Genomic DNA, 20,696 nt, shown 5'->3' on the forward strand with positions numbered 1-20,696 from the left:
TTGTTATTTAAAAGCAGTAATGGGATGCAAATATTGCTTGTTTAATAGTTTCTGTGTTTGGATTTTAATGTTGATAGGAGAGATGAGCTGCAGGGTCTTCAAGGCTGACATGTTTTTTTCCTAGAAGTTCTAAGTGTCTGTAGCCTATGAATCACATCTGTATGATTTTTTTAAAGGAGAGTTTCATTGATTTGTGTTTTTCTAATTATGACACTTATTCTATTTTGAGAATGCCTTTCTAATTACTAGAGCATAGGATAAGAAAGTGGGAGGTAGTAATTTAATTTTATTATTGAGTAATCTTTCTGACCTAAGTACCTGAAGAGACAGGGTAATCTGAGGGAATAAACACACTTCTGTGACTGCTTTTCCTCTGAAGACTAAAGATCTTGTTTGGTTTTGGGGGTGTTGCAATTGTTAAAATACAATTGATTCTTCAGGAGATTTTGTTTGTGTGTTTGTTTTCAAATGCCTTTTGCCTGGAAGTTTTTTTACTGGCAAATGTAAACTTTGATTTTCATCCACAAAGCGGAAAATCAGTTACAACTCTGTTTTATTTATCTGATGGTAATAATAACCCATTGATTGGCAGCCATAGACTGGGAGTAATGTTTCCCAGTTTTGATGATTTGTTACTGATCTATCCAAACTATTTGAACTATTTTCATTTTGTTCAGTAATGTACTCTATAGAAATTGTAAGTCAGGGGCTTAACGTAGAATTTTTCATGTTCTGTGGAAGTTTCTTCTTTGTCAATTTTTGACACACAAAAAAAGTTGTCCTTTTCTTTTTTGCTTAAAAAATGGCTTTAAAAATTATTTCTTGTGTGGCACTAAATTGTTTTTGTATGGTGTTTTTAGAAAAGGCAATTGTGGTGAAGAAGCACTCTGGAAAGGGAGCCACTGTGCTTGGGGCCAGTGCAGGTACTACCTGGCAACAGTTTTATACTTGCAGTAGCTAGCTTAACCTATTTTATTTTGGTAAGGATTAAAAAAACACCTCCCTACTTACTAGGATTATTGTTGAGGATCTATTGAGATATTATCTTTTAAGTGGTATTTTTATACCGGAGACTTCTTGATCAGAAAATTATTTCTTGGGTAACCTAAATTTTTGAAATATAGGTGTTTAAAAATTTTTTTGAGAATCAAATTTATCACTGGTGTAATAGTAACATTTAAAAGTATAGATACACGTTAGGCAGATATTATCAATTCATAATCAGAAAACTGAACTTTAAAACATATAAAGGATACTTATTCCAAGAGCTTTCACTTTAAAATAACCTACTTCCCTAATGAGTGACTATTATAAACATGCTTTTTTAGGAACTTAATTGTTGTGCAGTAGGGGGTGTAGAATGTTTCATCCCTTCAGTTTGGCCATTTCTAGGAGTTCGCTCTATTTATTTATCATAGGAAGATCCAGTATATACATTCTTGATCTTGTCACTTCACTTAACCACTTTGGGTCTCATTTGCTTTGCCAGGAAACTGTTAGATCACTGATCCTTAACTTCTTTTGGATCATGGATTTTTTTTTTTTTTTTTTGGAGAACTTGATGTGAAAATGTCCAAACTCTCTTCTCCGAAGAATGCTTATATGCACAACTTCTTTGCTTTTGTTTTGCATCAGACTTACATACCCCCTGAAGTAGATGAACTCCCAATTCCCTTCCATTTCTTAAATTCTAGGATAGTGTGATTCTAAAGCATTCTAACTTTTATTTTGTCTCCAGAAATTATATACTATTGGATTATTATGTAGTCACAAAATTAGCTTTTTGGTCTTAAAAAAGTAGTTTAAAAAAATCTTCCAAATAAACATCAGACAAGTGTGTTAATTTTAAAAATCTACTTTTGGGGTAAAGTAGGAAACCATAAACAAGCACTTTCAGGAAAGATTGAATAAACAGCTGCGGCAGAATAACATAAACAGTGTAAAAGTCTCTAGCAGCCTTGAAATAGAATGAGGAAGGAGTTTAGCAATCAGTGGCTCTTGGTGGGAGAGCCTTGCTTCCCTGTGAGTGTTTGGGTGGTTGGAAATATGTAGGGCCATTTTTAGTTATCTCAAAGTGGGGAGGGGGCGTGCACTGGCATTTGGTGGACATGAGCCAGGGTTGCTCAATGTTTTGTAATGCTGAGGGCAGTTCCAAACAACAAGAAATTGTCTTGCCCTGTCTTATCCTGCTCTATGACAAAAACTGGTGAGTGATGTGAGATGGAGTGTACTACACCGGAAACAGGTTTTAAAAACTGAAGCTATTTTGTTCTTTTAAAAACATTATTCGACATAAAATTCCCCTTTGGAAAAAATTCAGACAGAAACAAGTGATTTACTAGAGCAGTTGGGTTACTGAAAATGTGCATTTACTCTTTGTGCACTACTAGCTGTTCTGATAGCAGAATGCAGGGGGTATTGTTGTGTCTACTGAAGTTTGGGAAGTGAAGAGTTGACTGTTGGTTGAATATTGTATGAAGTTGGCTGTATGATTTTTTTCTTTAATACATCTTTTACTCCTTGATCTGGTACTCTTAAGATCACAAGGTGTTTGTACATTTATTTTTATGATCTTTCTACTTGGATATTAATTGACATTCATAATGTCATTTTATTCTTAGTGCAGAGAGCTGACTCATTTGAAAAGACCCTGATGCTGGGAAAGATTGAGGGCAGGAGGAGAAGGGGATGACAGAGGATGAGATGGTTGGATGGCATCACCGACACAATGGACATGGGTTTGGGTGGACTCCGGAAGTTGGTGATGGACAGGGAGGCCTGGCGTGCTGCGGTTCATGGGGTTGCAGAGTCGGACATGACTGAGCGACTGAACTGAACTGAATGTCATTGGAATGTTTACAGTTGAGATTGTTTTCCGGTGTCTATCCATCTTTTCAGTAACCAAATCCCCTTCTGTAAGAGATGTGCCAAAAAAGAAGCCTGAGGAGTTGGGCTGGAATGGGACTCAAGGTTTATAGGAAAGAGGAGGGGTTTTAGCATCAGTCAGATGTAGGGTACAATTCCAGTTCTAATACTGCCAGTCGTGTAACCATAGGAAAGTTGCTAAGACTCTGACTTAATATCTTCACATGTAAAATGTGGAAGATAATACCTACCTGTAGCATTATTTTGAAAATTAGAGTTACTGTGTGCCTGGCATAGTGTAGTCCCTCCATAAATACCCATTTATAATATGCTTTATCATGATGGTGATGATGATGATGAATTCTGTAGCTACTGAACACCAGAACACATGACATTTTCCCATGAATCAACTGTAATATGTACTGCTTTCTCTAGGCGACTAAGCTATAGAGGTCAGTGATGCTGTAGACTTAAGTAGGTTTGTGAGGTTGAGGATAGAATTCCCCCTCTGGGTGTTGGGCATACGCTTTGAGTGTGGTAGAGGCAGTTAAAAAAAAAAGTCTATTGTCAGTGTTTATTGCATGGAACTGATAGGCTGTGAAAGTTCCTAGTACTTACAGATGTTCTCATTTTTTTATACTGTTTATCTCTAAAATAAGCTCCTCCATCCCTCCTACAGTGTACACATGGGCTTTATTCCAAAATTCATTTGTAAGGTAGTTTGAAACTTGGAAGCTTAGAGGAAAGGTATTTTAAATGATTAAATGTTTGGTTAGGTTCACCTTCCAAAAGACTTGTTTAACCCAGTATAGTTTGATTCAGAAAGAGCTAACCCAATTTGATTAAACAAATGTGAATTTGTGGAGCTCCCAGTATGGGCTATGTAGGTACCTTTCTGGGTTCATAGGCACAATGAAACTTGGTAGTGAATAAGATGTACAGACAAAGCTTATATTTCATAAAGCAAATATACATATCATCCATAATGTTGCTGTTCAGTTCAGTTCAGTCGCTCAGTAGTGTCCGACTCTTTGCAACCCCATGAATCGCAGCACGCCAGGCCTCCCTGTCCATCACCAACTCCTGGAGTTCACTGAAACTCACATCCATCGAGTCAGTGATGCCATCCAGCCATCTCATCCTCTGTCGTCCCTTTCTCCTCCTGTCCCCAATCCCTCCCAGTATCAGAGTCTTTTCCAATGAGTTAACTCTTGGCATGAGGTGGCCAAAGTACTGGAGTGTCAGCTTTAGCATCATTCCTTCCAGTGAACACCCAGGGCTGATCTCCTTTAGGATGGACTGGTTAGATATCCTTGCAGTCCAAGGGACTCTCAAGAGTCTTCTCCAACACCACAGTTCAAAAGCATCAATTCTTTGGCGCTCAGCTTTCTTCATAGTCCAACTCTCACATTCATACATGACTACTGGAAAAACCATAGCCTTGACTAGATGGATCTTTGTTGGCAAAGTAATGTCTCTGCTTTTGAATATGCTATTTAAGTTGGTCATAATTTCCTTCCAAGGAGTAAGCGTCTTTTAATTTCATGGCTGCAGTCACCATCTGCAGTGATTTTGGGGTCCCCAAAAATAAAATCTGACACTGTTTCCACTGTTTCCCCATCTATTTCCCATGAAGTGATGGGACCAGACGCCGTGATCTTAGTTTTCTGAATGTTGAGCCTTAAGCCAACTTTTTCACTCTTCTCTTTCACTTTCATCATTAGAAGTGCCATATTTAAGTTTTAAATAAACTAAGATTGAGAGAGAATATCATTTATGTACTGAGGTGACAATGCCCAGGATACATTGTTGGATGGGATAATAGTAAGTTATGAAAATGGTCTATATAGTACTTTCCCATTAAAAAAAATATATTGGTATTTATAGGGGAAAAAAGAAACATCTAGGGGAGTATGTAAGAGTTTGGGAGGCTGGACATGATGATGTGAATGAGGGTTTTGGAGCCAGACAGACTGCATGGATTTGAATTCTATTTTGCCGTCTTACTAAGGGTGGAAACTTGAGTGACAACCTTTCTTTGCTTTTTTACCTCACCTGTAATATGGACATAATTGCGCTTACCTGTTAGGCTTGTGAAAATTAAATGAGTTACCTTATGTCAGGTACTTAGGATAGCTCGTGTGTGCCAAGTCGATTCAGTTGTGTCCAGCTCTTTGCGACCCTATGGACTGCAGCCTGCCAAGCTCCTCTGTCCATGGGGATTCTCCAGGCAAGAGTACTGGAGTGGGTTGCCATGCCCTCACTCCAGGGGATCTTCCCCACCCAGGGATCGAACCTGTGTTTCTTATGTCTCCTGCACTGCAGGTGGGTTCTTTACCATCAGTGCCTTACATAGTCTCAACTGTTATTTGCTTTAAACAGACAAGGGGACTCTGGAGACATGGGTTCAATCCCTGGGTCAGGAAGATCCCCTGGAGTAGGAAATGGCAACCCATTCCAGTATTTCTTGCCTGGGAAATCCCATGGACAGAGGATCCTGATGGGGCTACAGTCCATGGGGTTGCAAAAAGTCAGACATGACTGAGCATGCATGCATGCTCTTAAAACTCACTTCTGGGTACAAAGGAAAGATCACTTTGGTTTGTGGAGGGCAGGGAGTGATGGTGAGTGAATACCTAGAATGGCTGTACTTGCTAAGTTCTAGGTTTTACGAATCAGATGCCCTGTGCCTTGAACTCCTTAGAATTTAGCCAAGAGGTTATTCTGTTTTCTTAGCTCTTTCTTATGCTTCCTACTCCAGCTTTCTCACAGTAGCTCTCATGATTGCGACAAAGGTGGACTGGGTGGCAGCAGGGGTGGTCACAACTCTGGCCTGGGGACAGTGGGTCAGGTCTGCTTTCTGTGCTTGATGGATGTGTTAGTGAATGGGTGGTGGTCTGTTTTTTATAGGGCACTTTTGTGCAGAAATTCACATGTTTAAGCATTAAACATTAAAAGAATCATTTTATTCCCCTAGGGAGATCGTTCTCAAGAGCAAGTCACATTTTATTGAGAACAGTAAAACACTAACAGTCAGAATATGCCAATTTTCTGTAAAGTTCTGTAAAGTGTAAAAATTTCTATGTGAATCTCCAAGCCCTTCAGTTACATGGGCTTGGAGATTTGGGTAGAAGAAACAGAAACCTGGAGATTTGATCTTGTGGTTTCTCCAATAGTAAAAGTGTCTCAGATAGCCTGAGCTGCGTTTTTCACTGATGTGGGGCAAGCAGGGTCACTAGTTCTGTCCTGGTAAATATAAATTTAGCACTTTATTTTTTATTATAATATGCATATAAAATGTTTTTTACATCTTATTCCATAAATAACTAAATAAGCATGTAAACTTGTCATTTCATTATTTGTTCTTTAAAAGGAACTAGTATTGAGATCAGGAAAACTGTATAGTCATTTATTAGGCATACATTGATTGCTTTTTTCTTATCTCTTGCAGGATTCCTGATAGGTCCTGTTTTAGGACGAGATGCAGTACTGTTGAAACACCAGTCTGCTTTGGTTCATACAATCAGCTTTTTCAGCTGGGAAACCATTTCTTCTTCCTTTTTTTTTTTTTTTTGGCCGACTTAACTGAACTTATGCAACCATGGCAGAAGGAGAGACAGAGTCACCTGGGCCCAAAAAGCGTGGTCCATATATCTCATCCGTCACTAGCCGGAGTGTGAACTTGATGATTCGAGGAGTAGTGCTGTTTTTTATTGGAGTATTTCTTGCATTAGTGTTAAATTTACTTCAGATTCAGAGAAATGTGACACTCTTTCCACCTGATGTGATTGCAAGCATCTTTTCCTCAGCATGGTGGGTACCGCCGTGCTGTGGCACAGCATCAGGTATGTGAAGGCTGTTTCTGTAACACAGAAAGACATTAGGATAAATGACCGTGGCTAGTGTCTGGGAAATAACTTGAAAAAGTCAGCACTACTGGGTTGTAGTTTAAATACAGTACAGTGGGCCTGTTTTAAGTGATGAGTTTAATGAGTTTAGATGAATCATACATTCATGTAACCACCCCCACAGTTCAGCTATAGCACATTTCAGGTACCCTCTAAATTCTTTTGTGCCCTTTTGCAGCTTACCATCAACCTCAGGCTGAATCTGGATTATTTTCACCTGTTCTAGAATTTAGTATAAATGGAATCATAGAGTTCTTATTTGTTTGTGTCTGATTTCTATGTGACCCATAGGACCTTTAAAAATTCAGTCCTAAAAACAGTCTTGATTCTCTTAAGCATGAGGCTTTTAACCTCTTAATTTTGTTCTTTCTTCAACCCATCTCATATAAATTTATTTGAAATTATTTTGATGACACTGGTTTTAAGGTTTTGATGTATGTTATCGTCTAGTTTTTCTTTTTTTTTCTGCTTTTAGGTTTTATTTTTCATTAAAGCAATGTTTTCAAGAGCCTGTTTATTTTTTTAATTTTTATTTTTACTTTATTTTACTTTACAATACTGTATTGGTTTTGCCATACATTGACATGAACCCACCACGGGTGTACATGCGTTCCCAAACATGAACCCCCCTCCCACTTCCCTCCCCATAACATCTCTCTGGGTCATCACCGTGCACCAGCCCCAAGCATGCTGTATCCTGCGTCGGACATAGACTGGCGATTCGATTCTTACATGATAGTATACATGTTTCAATGCCATTCTCCCAAATCATCCCACCCTCTCCCTCTCCCTCTGAGTCCAAAAGTCCATTATACACATCTGTGTCTTTTTTGCTGTCTTGCATGCAGGGTCATCATTGCCATCTTTCTAAATTCCATATGTATGTGTTAATATACTGTATTGGTGTTTTTCTTTGTGGCTTACTTCACTCTGTATAATCGGCTCCAGTTTCATCCATCTCATCAGAACTGATTCAAATGTATTCTTTTTAACGGCTGAGTAATACTCCATTGTGTATATGTACCACAGCTTTCTTATCCATTCATCTGCTGATGGACATCTAGGTTGTTTCCATGTCCTGGCTATTATAAACAGTGCTGCGATGAGCGTTGGGGTACATGTGTCTCTATCGTCTAGTTTTTAAAGTAAATGAAAACTTGAAAAATGGAAGACAGTTGATCCTTGAACAGCACAAGTATGAAGGGTTATGTGTGGGGTTGTTTTTTTTTAAAATAAATATGTATTACACAGTCTGAGATTGGTTGAATCTGCAGGTGCAGAACTGTGTATACAAAGGACAAACTGTAAAGTTACAGGTGTATTTTCAATTATACAGAGGGTGGTTGTCCTTAAGTCTCAGTGTTGTTCAAGGGTTGACTGTAATTTTATACAAATTTAAAGCCTCATGTTATTTTTTGGATTTTTGTATATTTTTTTCTTCATATCTTGTTTTTAGATATATTTTCAGAATAATAAATTCTTAAAGAGAAGTAAGGCAGATTGTCTTTGATTAAAATCATTATTCTATTAGTTTAGATCTCTCTTTGTGGGCAATGTATATTGGATAAAGTGGAGCATTTCTGAATGCTGTATTGATGATGCACTTCTATAATGGATAGCTCTTTGGCTTTTTCTAGTGAGACCAATAGATTACTACTACTTTATGTAATAAAGTAATAGATGTAGAAGAAAGCCATTCTTTTCTACCACACGGGTAGAAGAGAATTCATTATTTTATGAATGTCTGTTTGGTATCTCACACTTAATATATATCACTACCTTTCAATATAATGTAGATCTTCCTTGATTTATGTCCTAGAGTTAGAGGGCCAAGGGTGAGGAGTTAGCTGTGAGATAGCTTTAAAATGATCTTGTGAAACTTATTGGACACTTACATAATCCCATTGCGTGGATGGAAAGGCATTTTTGTGGTAAGGTTTCAGCATGGTTTATATACTGATGTCTCACTATTACAGTATTTACCTTAAAAGAGAACTTGTAAAGGTTATGATTCTTCATTTCCCTAGGGCTGCTATTATTCTCTGAGAGAACAGGTGACAGTTCAAATAGACAAAGGGAAGAAAGCATAAATGATATTTTATTATTCTCTATTGTATTCAATATCTACCAGTCCTCATGTGTTTTCCTTTCTTTCATTTATATTCAGAAGAGAACAGTTTTCCCAACAACTTTTTCTACTTCTTTATTTCCTCCTGTAGCAGAGCTGCTGACCCTGTACAGGAGAAGCTTTTCAGGACTTAGAGGAGCGTGTCTTTCCAGAATAGACAAAAGGAGCAGTGGGGAAGGAAAACCCTTGTTTTATTGAGTGTCTATTAATGTATTGTCTGTCCCTTAATCCCAGGGATCTGTAGGGCAACCTTGGGAATGAGATGTTTGCATTGTGCCTATTTTGAGGGGATGAGGAAATAGGAGAGGGTGTCAGTGAGCCCAGGGTTCCAGAGCAGGGAGTGGTATGGCCACATGACATCACGTCATCACATGCTGGGGAAAGGCACAGAGGGAGCCTCTCTTCCTCCCCTCTCTGAGCTGCCTCTTTGAGCCTTCCAGACTCGGTGCCTGGCCTCAAGGTACAGTGGCCTACAGTGCACTGGCCTGTGCTGCACCTTCTGGGGAACAGCTGGAGAACCGGCCTGAGGTTTCATTGCATCTCCCTCACTGGGAGGAGCAGGGGGTACATCTCTCCCTGTGATGTGGGCACTTTTGCCACAAACTCACATTTAGGAAGGAAAATTTCTAATGTTAATGCTACATTTCAGTCACCCTGTTCCTACTTTCCTACCTTTTCCCAACCACTGGCTTGTCACAGTTACCAGCTTAACCTCATATCATTTCATGTGGAGTATTTACATTTACACTTCTTGCTTAAGTGTTTCTTCTGAAAGCGGTACATTCCATTAGGTGCCCAGGCAAATGAAAGGAGAGATTCCAGTTAAGTCCACTCCTGATGGTGTTGGGTAGGTCATGGTGTTTAGTAGGTGGGGACAAGGATATCAGGTTTGTGGAAGCTGCCGTAGATGGAAAATAGATTCTTACATAATTGCTGCCTCCCCCACACCCCAGCTCCAATTTTAGGGAAAGTGTTTAAAAAAGGTAAATGCTGTGAGAAACTGTGTGTACAGTTTATGTGTATATATGATATGTATATGTTTTTGTGTATATATGTTGCTGTGCATTTTCAAAGTTCTCTTGGCTCTTATCATCTTAGATCAGAAAAACTGATAATTATCCTTTGATTTTTCTGTCCAATCAATATTTGTAGACCGAGCAGCTACCTTCTGGAGCATCTCCGAAATCACCACTTTGTACATGTAAACCCTGTTCTGGGAAATTCACTAGTGGTGCTTCGGGAGGGGCAGCTAGTAGAGAATCCTGGTAAACTCCTTTGGATCCCATTTTCCTTTTCCTGGTTGTCTGTTTTCAGTTTGATAATGGGCAGTATTTCAAGTTGGTTAACTTTTTTAACTTGCACAGAGCATTAGAATTGGAGTTAAGAACCTCTTGAATGTGGTTGAGAGCTACAAAGGAGTATTTCTGAAGAAAAAATAGGAAAAAAGATTATGTAGCTAAAATAACTGGAGAACTTGACTGACAAATCATTAGTAACTAGACTGTGTCTGTGTCTATGAAGTGAATATCTGATTTAAAAATGCAAAACAAACATCTTTCCTGTTGACCCATGCAGTCAGTCACCCTGTTACTGGAGAGCCTTACAAGGCTCCTCCTTTCTCTCTCATGGCCCACACCGGGTTTCCAAGTTTTCCATCTCTCCCATGCCTCATCTCGGTCTAGGCCCTCAACCACTCTGCTTTGAATTTTCAGTCATTTTGTTTTCCTGCCTTGGATTTTGGCTCCCTTGCCCCCCAACCAAGCCCTTCCTTTCCTGTCCTGTGTTACACCCTCACTACTGGAAGCACGTTTGTCCCTCTATCTGGCACAAGTGTGATGGTGTTATTTTCCCAGTGACTGTGGGAAAAGTCTCTTTGTATGGCCTGTAGGCTTTGCACGGGCTTTCCACCACCTGTGGAGCTAGTGGTAAAGAACCTGCCTGCCAGTGCAGGAGACGTAAGAGACATGGGCTCCATCCTTGGATTGGGAAGATCCCCTAGAAGGGGGCATGGTAACCCACTCCAGTATTCTTGCCTGGAGAATCCCATGGAGAGAGAAGCCTGGCAGGCCACAGTCCATGAGTCACAAAGAGTCAGACACGACTAATGTGACTTAGCACATGGCCCCTGCCAGCTTGTATCCTTCTCAGAGAATTTCTGGACTCTAAAACTCTTTCTGCCTAAAGTTACCAGTTTTCAGATGATACCAGGAATTTTCTGTTGTCTGTGCTTCTCCTCAGATACTTCCCTTTGATTAGAAAGCCCTTTCCAGACCACTCAGCTGCTGAACACGCTACCTTAAGGGTCACCTCTTCTGTGTTACTCTCCTAACAGGCTTACACCCTTCTCCCCTTGGCGTATGGCAGGAGAGACGGGACCTTTGGGCCCTGTTAGTGCTGCCCCTAACACGTTACTTGATCAAATTGTTTCTGTGGTCACTTTGGGACTGAGTCACGTCTTCCTCATTTACCCTTTTTAAATCCCCAGCAAATACGAAGAACCAGACACACTGTGGGTTCTGTTTCATCTTGTTAGATGAACACATTGCTCAGCCTGTCAGAGTTTTCCATGAAAGTATATCTCATTCCATGGTTGTGCTTGTTCAGCTCCCTTTCCTTGAAAAATGTTTGACTTAACTTTTTCTTTTAGTGGAGTGCTGCATTAAACACATTGCCATGAAAAATAATGACTTGATGTTTTACAAACTTCTCTTGTTTTTGGTCTTGGTAGCCTACAATTAGTTACTTGGAAATAACTGAAATACATCCCAAGAAATGTGATTTTTGCCGCAGAGAACCATCTGATTAAGCAGGACTGTGTTTGCATATGGTTTTACACAGGCATGATTTTTAGTCTCTTGTGTTAAAATAAGAAACTGGAGGAAGAGGACAGGAAGACCAGACACATTTATGCTGAGCTCTCAACACAGCCTTCCTGCACTGTAGATGTTGCTCTCAGACTCTGCCAGGCCTCTATTTAAAGGAAAGAAAAAAGACATTTAATGGGAAGTGACAAGCTCCCTCGAATTCTCCCTCTCAGTGAGCATCCAAGAACCATGCAGCCTCGATGGGTTTGATTTTTATTGGCAGATCCCAAGGTTGGCGGCGTGGCAGTTTAAATTTCTTTCTGTGTTTTCACTTTCTCTCCTCAGTTGTCTCTCACTTGTGAGTCTGAAATCACATGCATAAAAATATAGTCAATTTTACTTATTTATATCTTTGCCCACACATGTCAGTACTCTCTATGTGATAATTCTCTACCTATGGCATCAGCTGCTGAGGAAAATTGACTTGGAATGCCTGATCTTAGTTGATAGCCTCAGCAACAGGCAAAGGAAGGGAAGAGGGAGCAAGAACAAGGAGCGACACATTGAGCTGCTAGTTTCATGACCCCTTGAGAACGAAAAAAGAGGTAATATTCATTCAGATATATTTCAACTGTTAGGCTTGCTTGTTCCCACTTTAACTTTGTAGAAATTTGGAAATGCTGTCAGTTAGTCTCACGGGATATTAGAGCAGAACCTTTTAAATAGGAATATAATTTGAAACTTTAAAATTTGCTAGTAGTTGTTGGAGCTCTGCATTGCTGAAATGTGTTGCTAATGTCTTGATGGTGTGTGAACCATTTATCCTCAGCAAAAGCCTAATTGGAAGAGCCCATTCAGTTTTGTGGATTAGAAAATGTATATATCATTGCAACATCTCAAATCCAGATGGCATGGTGGCCTTGTGGCCTGTTTCTATACTGTTCCATTTGTTTGCTAGCTTGTGATTTTTTTTATTAATTGATTTTCATTTTTCCTTGAAGATAGGATGCACTGTTTGTGAGCTAGAGCTAACCAATACCAGCCCAGGCAAGGGCTTCTAACCCTTTGGTCTCTTAGGTTTGGGTACCATAATTTCATGATTCATTGTAGGTAATACTGGACATTTTAAGCATACTTTTCAACCAGTGTAACAGTTGTGTGTTTATTACCAAATGGCAGCATAAACATTCTGTTTTTAGGAAGATTATCAGACTAAAGCTGCCCAGATATTTCCCAGATATTAAATTTCCCAGATATTAAATTTAGCCCATAGAAGTACATTTTATTCATAACTTGTTGAAAAATGTTTTGGTTCATGAAATACTCTTTTTTTTCTTTTTTAAATCAGTAACTTAGCATTTTAAATCCTCTCCCACTAAATGAGTAAAATGTTGAGGTTTGGCAAGAATTTAAGTTAAAAATTGAATTACTCATAATTAATTGCACTGTTAGCTTTCAGTATGTTCTTTCCAAAATGAAGAAATATTCTAAAATGATTTTTTCTGATCTTTTTAACAGTGAATTTCAGTTTTTACTGAAGACGTGATTCCGTATACCATGTTTTCTCCATTTTTCCTCTGCAGATTGAGTCTTACAATAGATTTCTGTTGCGAGTTTCCCTGCTTTGACAGGCTGATCTACAGTCTCATTAGAGGGCCAGGTTGAAAGGGAGTGTCAGGATAAGACATTAGATGGGGGGACAGGATCCTCCATATAGCAGTATTGCCATAGCCATCTAGTAGTACGTGTGTGATGAGCTTGTATGTGTTTACACTTCAAGCTTCTCTTTAGATTTGTGTCATTTCATGGCATGTTGTGTGCTTATATAGCTTAAAGAGAACATTACTTAACTGCTAACTGGTTTGATGGTTTCCAAGTCTCAGAGATGGTAGCAGTAGAAAAGTGGTGTGACTCATCTCTAGTCCAGTCTGTTGAATTCTGAATCGTACGATGAAATACTGTTTTGCCTGTTGTAATTGAGACTGCTGTTGCAATCATTTACAGCGCTGTCTTCAGCGCTGTTATCCCCACTTTTTTTTTTTTCTTTTGGGAGGTAAGTTTATACTATCAATGATTAATGTTAAGTAAGTTGGAAAGCTTTTCTAGACAATCTTTCAAATGCTTATGATGGTTGTTGTGCCGCTTAGCTTAACCGTTGGAGATGACTTAATTTTTTGCTTTTCTCCCCCACAGCTGTGATTGGGTTATTATACCCCTGCATTGACAGGCATCTAGGAGAACCGCATAAGTTTAAAAGAGAATGGTCCAGTGTGATGCGGTGCGTAGCCGTCTTTGTTGGTATAAATCACGCCAGCGCTGTATCCTTTCTGCTGTGATGAGATGCATAATAGCAAGGCAGCTTCCGAGAAACCAAAGGTTAAGCAGACCCTTGCAACCTCACTGTTGTCGAATTGTGATATACCCACTTAGTCATAAAAAGAACACATGCCACGTTGTTGAAGCATCTATGCAAGTACAGTGTGGGGTCCAGCCTTTCACTTCAATTCCTATTTTTCAGTATCACTCAGAAACTTTGTACATTAAAAAAATTTTCCCTATTTTTCTTTAAATTAGGTTACTTCATTACCTCCATCTAGTTTTGCTAACTCGAACATTGAAACAGGTACATTTTCAAAGGAATTTCTTTTCTTTCTTTATTTAAGATTTGCCAGTAAGGACATGTGGTGACTTCAGGTACTAGATGTTTTTTTGTCTTGTTTTGTTTTCAATTTGAAATATATATATATATGTATATATACTTTCTTTTTTTAAAGACTGTCATTTGTTGGTGTTAATCAACACCCACAAACCACATAAATGTTCTTAAAAGGGGCAGAAGTAGAAGTAACCAATTTATAGACCTGTGTTCGAAATGAACTTCTTTTTCCTAAGTTACGTATTCTTAAAGTTTAATCATTTTAAGGATTCTGATGTTTTAATTTACTGATTCATGAGTGTTTTCATAATGTTCTGGCTTGAAGGATAAAGTAACGTCTATTTCCCATCTCTCCTCTGCCTTCTGCCCCTCCCCAGAAAAAGATGTCCCCCCAAGAACAAAAACTTTTGCCCTCATAAGGTTCTTATCCTGTCATCCTCTCTGCCTCCTACCTGAAACCCTGTCCCTGATTTCCCTCTGTAGAAGAGGATCTGGGAAATGCTAGTTCAGTCTTCCCTTTTCTAGAAGATACGGCTTAGAAGGTGGAAGTAGAAGAGATCTGTGACTCAGACTGTGAGGTTTCCTCTTGAAACTCTGTGCTGGGCTCAGTTAGCTGAAGAGAGGATGTGTCATGGGGCAAGGGGATTGCAGTGTCTCTTACCAGAAAGTATCAAAGTGATTGTTTGGGAGAAGCTGGAGAAGAGGAACCAAGGAAAGAAGCTGAGTCCTAGATTCTGAAAACACATCTTATCTCTCTGTTCCCAGTTGTGCTGGTTCTTGGAGATCTGTGAAGCCACTGGAAAATGCCTCAGTGGCTCTTATTTTTGGTTTTTCCCTTTCTTGTGTCTTAAAAGAGTTCCTCAACATGTTTAGTTTTGTGAAATCTTTGAGAATTAGGATTTTATAACAAATCTAGTGGTTAGGAGGGCTTTAGAAAGACAGACTCATGAATATTATATCTGGAGGAAAACTTAGAAATCTCCTAGTTCCATGTTTTCTTTATTAAGATAAGAGAAGGGAAAGCTCTAAAGATTCAGTACTTGGCTAAGTAATTCATACTGCAAGGCTGTGCCAGAGCTGAGTCCAGACCCTGGAGATCCTGGTGAATCTAGGAGCTTTCCGTTTCTGACCCAGGAGCCCTACAAGTGTGTAAATTCATCTCTGTCTGCTGGATTAGACCTTTCTATCCTAGACAGTTCAGTTCTTTCTAAGTTGAGAAATTTAAATAACCTTTTCTGGAATTTAAAAGATTTACATGTCTATTTTAAATTCTTTGCTTTGGTGGTTCTTTTCTTCCTTGCTAAATGAAATCCTTAAATATAACCATCTCACCTGTTCTGTTTATCCTTTAAGCAAAATACAAAATTTTTACAAATTTTATAACACAAACTTAATATTAGATTGCTTAGACTTTAGAAAGTCACATTATAATATTGTTAAGATTGATGTTTTTACCTGTTCCCTGGAAATCTCCTTATTTTGCTTTGACTCTTATAACAAAGTTAATTTAGTTAGCAAAGATAGAACCCAGTTAATGTCAAACTCTACTCATTACAAGAGTGCTTATTACATAGAGAAATCAGAGAACTCAAGCATTTTTTTGGAGTTGGAGGTTTAAAAGCTTCTAAAGAATAAAAGCTTTTTCAGAAAGCATACCCATAGACTATAGGTTTCTTTATAAGTCGAGCTTAAGCAAGGACTGATTTTGAGTGGTCCTTGACTGCTGAGACATAAGAAGGCTGGGTGTCCAGGGTACCCACTGGTTGGGTGGGAGAGGGGGGATGGTGGTATACAGCACAGTGTTAAAGGAAGTGGAAAATGGTTTTATTTGGAGCTTGTTCTCTCTTCTCTGTAGTTGCAGCATGGCCAGTTAGTTTGGCAAGATATGTAGTCTCCTCTGGGGAGCTGAATATAGAGCCAAGATGTGGCCTTTGGGACATAGATAATGCCCTTTTAATGATACTTGAAATTAATTCCTTTAGTGTAATCCTCTGGCAAAGAAATTAGAAAATTGAATTTATAAAGCTTCATTTTGCCTAGAGATTTTGGAGTAGAAAAGGGCTGTATATTTGTGAATAGATGCTTAAGTAGGTGACGGAAATAAAATATCATTTGAGCAAACTGTCCTATACCAGAAAGTCTCAGGAACCAAAATAGCTTGGCAGGTTGGAAGATAATGTTCACTTCAAGGCTTTCTCCTCAACAAATTAAAACTAGAACAGTTGACATAATAGAAAGGGATAGTGTGTCCTTGGTACTCTTGTTTCTGAACTGCATTATAAAATGTGTCTGTCAGTAAATCATATAGAGACTGTGGTACCCTGTTAAATAGCTGTCAACTCTTCTATTTTCAAGTTCCTGTATGATTTTCAAACAATTCTAAACCTGTTTGAGAAGTAATAGTGGTTTCCATTTTAGCAAAAGTGTGTGCCTTTAGCAATACTTGTATTTTGAAGCTTCCAGTTACATTTTTTGTGAAGAAAGCGCTTCTTAAATAATGGATCTGATCTGATAATTGGAAATGTATATACTGTGCTATTTTTTGGAGAGATTGCACATCACATCAGTAAGATCTATTAGTGAAGTATCAAGCCATCATAGTTTTAATCCTCTCTAGTCTTGTACATTGTATTACAAAATTGAATGCACTCCAGTCCCAACAGTAACATCTTTTATTTTAGAAAAATGAACAGATGATATTATTTGGTTACAAATTTTAAGATGACTCTTTAACACTGATCTCAGAAAGTGGATTTTGATAACAACATACAGTTGTCTCTCACACTGGCTGCACTATCCATTGGATTGTGGTGGACTTTTGATAGATCTAGAAGTGGTTTTGGCCTTGGAATAGGAATTGCTTTCTTGGCAACTGTGGTCACTCAACTGCTAGTCTATAATGGTGTTTATCAGTAAGTATTCTTTTTGGTGCTTGTTTCCTAAAATAATGATAAGTGAATTCAGAATTGAGATTTAAAAATTGCATTAGCCACTTTAATTTTCAGAGTAACTTATTTCCATTGTAATTATCTTAATAGTGTCATTGTACTTACTTCCTATGTGAGCTGATAAAAATTTTTCTGTTATTCTAGATATACATCTCCAGATTTTCTCTATGTTCGTTCTTGGTTACCATGTATATTTTTTGCTGGAGGCATAACGATGGGAAACATTGGCCGACAACTGGCAATGGTAAGCTCATGCTTATTTAGTCACCTGTCTGTTTTTGAGATGTAAGATAAATTTTCTCCAAAGGGCAGTGGAATAAATCCCTTGGAAGAATTTAATTGCAAGTGTATTAAAAAATAGAAAGAACCTCTGGATAGAAAATCTAAAATGTGTTACTGATAGGTGATATGATTTATCCTCCAATTTTTATTAATTATTTTACTCCTCTATACAGTTCTACTCCATAAAAAAGGGAAAGTTTTAAAAATGAGAAGAGGCACTATTGATAATAATGTTGCTACAGTAGATATAAATTAGGACTATTTCAGCAAATCAAGGTGTTTGATCACTTTAATTAAGAAGGAAAAGGACATTGTTGATAAGCCCAGCCATAGATGTCAAGTCAAGGAGTAGCATTCAGATGCCACAGCACTTTCATGAGTAAGTGCTGTCACTTTTACCATTTTAGCCACCTGAGAAAATTGAGTGGTTTACAATGCTAGATTTGGTAACCTAACCTCCCAGTTATCCTAAATCCATTGGTTTACTTTATTTTGAATTATGAGTATACATTTTTATAGCTCTATTTCTAAAATATTGTTTTGATTTGAAACTTTTGCTAATATAGTAGATTTTTTCTTTTCAATTTTTAAGTTATTTGAAAAAATATCTGAATTTATGATATTAGTCCTGTCCTTAAGTGCATAATGTTTCCTTTGCTTGTATGCCTTAGTGAGTGCACAAAGAAGTGTATTTTGCCTCCTTTTATATTGTCGGATTGATCTAAATTATATGCTATTGTCATTTGGTTGTAATGCAGAAATCTCATTTTTTCCTGCTTTTGACTATGCCTCTAGAATGTGAATTTTCTTTTTTCCTATCATAATGGTAATTTAATCCTAATAGTTGTGCAACTCTTGGATTCTTCAAGGAATACAGTGGGCATATGCTAATGAACTATTACATTTAGACCTTTTTAGTTTATATGGAAATTGCTATTCAAAATCAACTTACTCTGTTAACCTTTTAATTTTTACAGTATGAATGTAAAGTTATTGCAGAAAAATCTCATCAAGAATGAAGAAGGCAGAAATATATCTTTTGTACAGAAAAGCAAGATGAAAAAGGCATGCAAATGATAAGATAGACCAACAAAACTTCGGACTATAAAATTGCCGGGATGCAGTTTTTCCCTTGATTGGTGTGTGTATACACACACACACACACACACATACACAAATATACATACACATATATATACACACATACATATGTTACTGCAATCTGTGATTGCTTCATCTGTAAATCAAGTACAAGCCTTTATGTATTTGACTTAAATAACTGTAAAATATATATATGCTACTTTAAAAAACATGTTGATTAATAGATGACATTTTTAAATTAATTTTTTAGGTATACCATATATCGTATCACAGTATTGACGTGCCAAAATAATTCTGTTACCGTCATGCAGACTATAGAGTGCTTTGAACAATTTATAAAGTTGATGAAATAAAATATGAGGAAAGCCAAAAAAAAAAAAGCCAATGGAAAGCTGGTATATTCTCTTTCACTTACTGTTGTGCCTTTTTATTTTTCTAATTACAGCAGTGTGAGTTATGGATGCCCTAATGTGTGGTTAGTTTCTATTTTAATGTCATCTCAAAGAGCTTTGGGTATTTAAATATATGATGAAAAAGAACTTCCATGGAATATTTGCAAACCTGAATTACTGGAGAGAGTTCAAAGAGTAATTTTTTGTTTTGAGAGATTTTACTGGAGGTGAAAAGTGACAAGCAGGAGAGTGTATCAGCATTAAATTGTTTTGAGTCTAAATCTAGAAATTAAAGGTAGGGACCATTGAAAAATTTAACTAGAATAAATATGCTTTAGAAATACAAACGACCTTCTGCAGTGCCACAGTGTTAAGTGATATTAACTGTCAATTACAATGTAGTATCCCATTACTTTTGTACATGGAATGTATAAGAAATCCCAAACAGGTCCAAGTGAAATTTCTAATTCTCTTGGGTTCTATAATCTATTGGATTCTATAAAGTAAACCATTTGAGCTGGGCTGCATCATACGATTTATTGTCAGCGGATTGCCATCTGGGGAGTGGATGGGCACACGATGTCCTATGTATTCATGTGCTCATTAGTGAACAGTTCAGGAATATATTATTTAAGACTAAATTGGGAGGGCATACTGTGCACGTTAAAGATCCTGATAATAGTTTCATGCGTATCTTTCCAACAGCTGGAGGCTTTGAAGTATGATTTAAACATACTCTTAGTTAACTTTTTTCTCCAATGTTTTTGAAATAGATGGCACTTATCTGATACACAAGGGCAAAATCTGCTTACTCTGGAAGTGTGTGTGTTTTTGTTTGTGTGTGTCTGTATATGTTGGATTGAATGAGGGAGAGAATGTATATGTGTGTGTGTGTGTGTGTGTGTGTGTGTGTGTGCGCTCACGCACGCGTGTGCTGCTCTTGTAATGTCAACTAGATATTTTTTCATTTTTTATTTTAAAACCATCGCTATCAAACAGATCTTATATGCCAAACTTTAATCTGCTCTTATGTTTTAAGGCTGAAAGTATGAAAATCCTAAGATTTCATATTGAATATATGTACACAGTCTTAACTGTAGTGGTGGTAAACATGCTACTATAATTTATTATTCTATCTTCCAGATAATGTTATTCATTTAGAACAAATAAGGTATATTTTTAGAATCAACTTTGTAAGCACTATAAATCTTTAATAAGTTATAAGGTCTATGATGTGTTTACTTTGGAAATTGCTGTTTAAAGCAAGATGTATTAAATATATAATTATTATCTTAGTTAAGAGTCTTCTTTTCTTCTTTGTGATTAATCTTAGAATTTTACTACTGAGGATTAATTTAATAAAATTTAACATGTATGGTTGAATTTATTAAGAAAAATGAAGGAAACTAGTATTAGTTTAGTATTACAGAAACTGAATGATTATTACTTTAAGTTCTTGAATTATTTTCCTATCACCTAGAAAACAAGAAAAGGTATTTCTGACAAAAATAAAATTGTTTTGATATTTTGATAAGTATATTTTTTTCTTGGCAATGGAAGAAGATGGTAAATGTATTTTAATATGGATGTATTGGCAGTGCTTCCTGGCATT

The 20,696-nt window shown here is 37.5% G+C and overlaps 1 protein-coding gene across 14 annotated transcripts in view; it reads left to right on the forward strand.

Moving 5' to 3' along the window:
* INSIG2 (insulin induced gene 2) overlaps nucleotides 1-19,072 on the forward strand; it is a 41,547-nt gene extending 22,475 nt beyond the window's left edge. For all 14 annotated transcript variants that reach the window (XM_069577791.1, XM_069577786.1, XM_069577785.1 and 11 more), the window contains 5 exons: nucleotides 6,317-6,710; nucleotides 13,899-14,023; nucleotides 17,107-17,273; nucleotides 17,454-17,553; nucleotides 18,569-19,072. In XM_069577791.1, coding sequence (XP_069433892.1) covers nucleotides 6,467-6,710; nucleotides 13,899-14,023; nucleotides 17,107-17,273; nucleotides 17,454-17,553; nucleotides 18,569-18,610 — 678 coding nt within the window. In that variant the 5' untranslated portion in view covers nucleotides 6,317-6,466 and the 3' untranslated portion in view covers nucleotides 18,611-19,072. The remainder of the gene's footprint in view (nucleotides 1-6,316; nucleotides 6,711-13,898; nucleotides 14,024-17,106; nucleotides 17,274-17,453; nucleotides 17,554-18,568) is intronic.
* The last annotated feature ends 1,624 nt before the right edge of the window (nucleotides 19,073-20,696 follow it).

This window comes from Ovis canadensis, chromosome 2 (genome assembly GCF_042477335.2).
Source record: "Ovis canadensis isolate MfBH-ARS-UI-01 breed Bighorn chromosome 2, ARS-UI_OviCan_v2, whole genome shotgun sequence".
In the NCBI taxonomy this organism is placed as follows: Eukaryota; Metazoa; Chordata; class Mammalia; order Artiodactyla; family Bovidae; genus Ovis; species Ovis canadensis.